This window comes from Anneissia japonica, unplaced genomic scaffold (genome assembly GCF_011630105.1).
Source record: "Anneissia japonica isolate Jap-2015-1 unplaced genomic scaffold, ASM1163010v1 scaffold310_len583560_cov164, whole genome shotgun sequence".
NCBI lineage: Eukaryota > Metazoa > Echinodermata > Crinoidea > Comatulida > Comatulidae > Anneissia > Anneissia japonica.
In genome coordinates this window covers 66,119-69,621 of record NW_022695742.1, presented here as the reverse complement: position 1 = coordinate 69,621, position 3,503 = coordinate 66,119, and the positions used below count along the sequence as shown (strand labels likewise).

At 36.0% G+C, this 3,503-nt stretch overlaps 1 protein-coding gene across 2 annotated transcripts in view; it reads left to right on the top strand.

The window, feature by feature from the left end:
* The first annotated feature begins 916 nt into the window (after positions 1-916).
* The window catches only part of LOC117101541, a 9,140-nt gene continuing 6,553 nt past the window's right edge, over positions 917-3,503 (top strand). Inside the window, exons 1-2 of one of the 2 annotated variants that reach the window (XR_004444290.1) lie at positions 917-1,679; positions 2,889-3,080. Coding sequence is in view for 1 of the 2 variants with exons in the window: in XM_033241511.1 (XP_033097402.1) it covers positions 1,656-1,679; positions 2,889-3,080 (216 nt within the window). In the remaining variant the exon portion in view is untranslated. The remainder of the gene's footprint in view (positions 1,680-2,888; positions 3,081-3,503) is intronic. The other variant, XM_033241511.1, reaches the window with a different exon arrangement.

Genomic DNA, 3,503 nt, shown 5'->3' with positions numbered 1-3,503 from the left:
CTGTGTAAATTGAGGGCGCAATTAAAAATTATAGTACTCAGGGGAAATTTGATTGGCCGAATCTATGGCAGCCATCTTGGATGGTACACACACACAGCTCTGCGTATTTCGAACATCGAATTCATTGCTGTTAGCGCTCTAGTATTCTTATTATATCTCTATGCCTGAAACGCAATGCAGGGGGTCTAGACGAAGTTGGAGAAAGGCAAATCGTTAAAAGAATAAAAAAACAAAACAAATGGATTGGACACTTATTACGACATGGTTGTCCCCCCCCCCCCTTTAGAAGGAAGATATCTTTGTATAGTCAAAAGAGATGTGCATTCCCCAATCAAGGAGCCTCGATCGATAGCCTGAAACACGGCAACACAAAAGAGTTAAGGAAAGAAGTGAAACCGTATAATGTGCGGGATAGATGGCTACTGCCAAAAGGATCACTGATTGTTCGTTTGATTTGGTTCGATGGTTCTGGGATACATACACAATATTAACATAACATTCTTTGAAATATTAGTGATAAGCATACTCTGAGTGGTTACTATGTTCAAACGTGAGATAACACAGGCGACTCTTCAAATATTATGATCATCGTATTTAGGCCTGTTTACCTATGTTTATTTTATTACAAATATAATTCATTTTGTTCGTTCATGAACGTCATGCTGGTCAGGCCCGTCAAATTATAAAGTGTCCGAGACCCATACTTCGATAATTTACGAAAATGATACATTCCTCTAATATTATCTATTTTTATTGGACCTTGAATTGGCTGGTAAACAATTTAATACTTTATTTGTGTGTGTGTGTTACTATAGGCCTAGGCCGTTAATACAAATTAATACTTTTAAATTAGCTTTTCAGTCTTTCATTATTTTTAAATTTGATTTTCTAAGGAATCTTTAATGATAATTAATTAAAACTAGTAATTAATTAAAATAAAACTAGCTATAAATACACCGACAGTCAACTTTCTGCCAATTAACAAATGAACGTTATAATAAGGTATAAAACTTTACGATGAATTTTACATTTTTATGTTGAAGAGGTTTTTCTTTTTTCTTTTTTCTATTTTTTAAAATTTTTACAACACAACCACGTATACCACCTAATTATGTTGCTGCAGCATTAAGTGTTAAAGACATATTATGAATATTTAAACCAACGTTAGCAGCAATATTTTTGCTTGGCTGCTTCTCACCCCCTCCCCACCCCATCCAAGAAGCGAACAAGTTTAGTGTGTTATGTACCATACATTCAGGAGAATGATAAACTATTACATAATTTGCTGAAACACGTATCAGCATTTTGCTATTAACTGCACTAATTATAATTGCTATGATATTGCGTCATTAGGTCTATAAGAGGCCCTGGTCATTGGTTCTATAGGTACTAATATTTTGGCATTGGTCCCTGGTTTAAAGTTCATAGTAAACTAATATTTATATAAGAAATTTACTGTTTGACTTGGATGCAGTAACAGCAGCGGATGTGTATTCAACAACATGTGACCATTATCAGTTTAAAATAAGATAAATAGAGAAAGAAAACGTCATACAGTGATTAATCAACTGTGAACTGATGGATCTGCAATAATGGAATTATTTGGTCCCATTTGATGGCCAGAAGGACTTAAGCTTGCTTGGTCAACGGGTAGTATGTATCACGGCGAAAAGTACCCGGTAAGATATAGCCTAGCCTATATTCTTCTCTTAGTTCGTATGCTTATAATTCTATGATAGTACAAATAAAGTAGGCCCACTATCGGACCATGAACTTTTATGAATAAGCTCGACCAAGTTTTGCTGTTTACGTGGAATAATATAATAACAATAATAATAATGATTCTGGATTTATATAGCGCCTCACGTTGACACAACCTCGAAGCGCTTGAACATTATTACCCCCGGATCACTGGATCAAGCACATATGGAACACACACTCAAGCCCCATAGGGGAATTCCATAATTTTGCAGCTGTATTCAGCGCAGGCTGTGTTTAAACCTACCAGGTACCCCTTGTACTCCTGGGTGGAGAGAGACAACCGTAGATAAAGTGCCTTGCCCAAGGACACAAGCGAATAACGTGGTATAAAAGTGCTTCAGCATCATTTGAGAGAGAGAGAGAGAGAGAGAGAGAGAGAGAGAGAGAGATGAGAATAAAGGCAGAATGTTGAACCATCGACTTTGGTCAATCAAAAGTTGATTGTCGTAATTTAATCTATTATTTTATCAATTGATATTTATATGAGTAGTATGTCTCCTATTTTGCCCTCAGTACGATATATTTCTGAAATGAAATGCATGAGCATTGATCGTTTGATTTGTATGTAATTTAATTATTCATTGATAGATTGAGTATTAATAAATTGATAAATTGATGAATATAGGACAGATAGATTCGTTGATAAACTGACGTAATTAATGAATTGATGTACTGTTCTTTACTATAGCTTAGTCTGCTAAACTAGTGGTAGCCACTATGTGTGAGTGGAACCGTGAATCTCTTGGTCCCCGGTTCAATTCCATCGTTGCTCTCCTTGCTAGGGGGGCTGAAATGCAAGTTACGATAGCACACCGTCTTTCAGATGGTTTGCCTTATGGCCCATGTGCACTTTAAAGAACGCAGTACACTCTTCAGAAAAGAGGGATTGTCTCCCGGTGTACTGCCCAATCACCACCTGAATGACCTCACTGGAAATAAGTTTTTTTCAGACTTTCGTGGGTTATTCTTGGTGTTTACACCGAATGAATTCATTGCATACATTGCATAAGTCGTTTAATGTTTTATATTTGTTATATTTATCTAATCTTTTTTAATATTGCCCCGTACACTTTATTTATCAGAATCAGTAATTATATAAATTTTCATAAGAAACACTTCATTTTCAGATCCTAGGATTAAAAGATAAACGCACCTCAAAATCCGCATCAAGCCTCGGAAGTGCAACAGAATCCTATGGAGTGTCCGGCTACAAAAGTTTATCAATGAGTGAGACACGAACATTGTCGAATGTTTCCGACATGGAATTTAGTCAAGAACTGGCATTCGGGGAAGATAATGACATAAGTAGACATAGCCAGGTAAAATGCATTTAACCCCAGAGTTTTTGACTAGCAGCTTCACCCCTAACTAATAAGAGATTGGTCAATTTGGGTTCAATTATCAGATTCGCTATTCCTCCTTGCTGGTATTTAAAAGTCTACACACTTTTGAATAATGTTTTGTGATCGAAATAGATAAATAGTTGTAGTAAATTTAACTATAATCAGGGGCGGATCCAAAAATATCTGATAGGGGGGCCGAAAGGGGGCCAAAAGTGGGGTCTATCGAGATAACTCCACCTTAGGGGGTCCCCTCGAAATATTTTTTTTCTAGACGCCCGAAAATAACCTCTTATGCGTTTTAGGCGATCAATTTTTTTTTTCATCCTTCCAATTTTTTTAAATTTTTATTTATTTTTTACTTTTCAAAAGGGCCGTACATTACGTACATTATATATATAT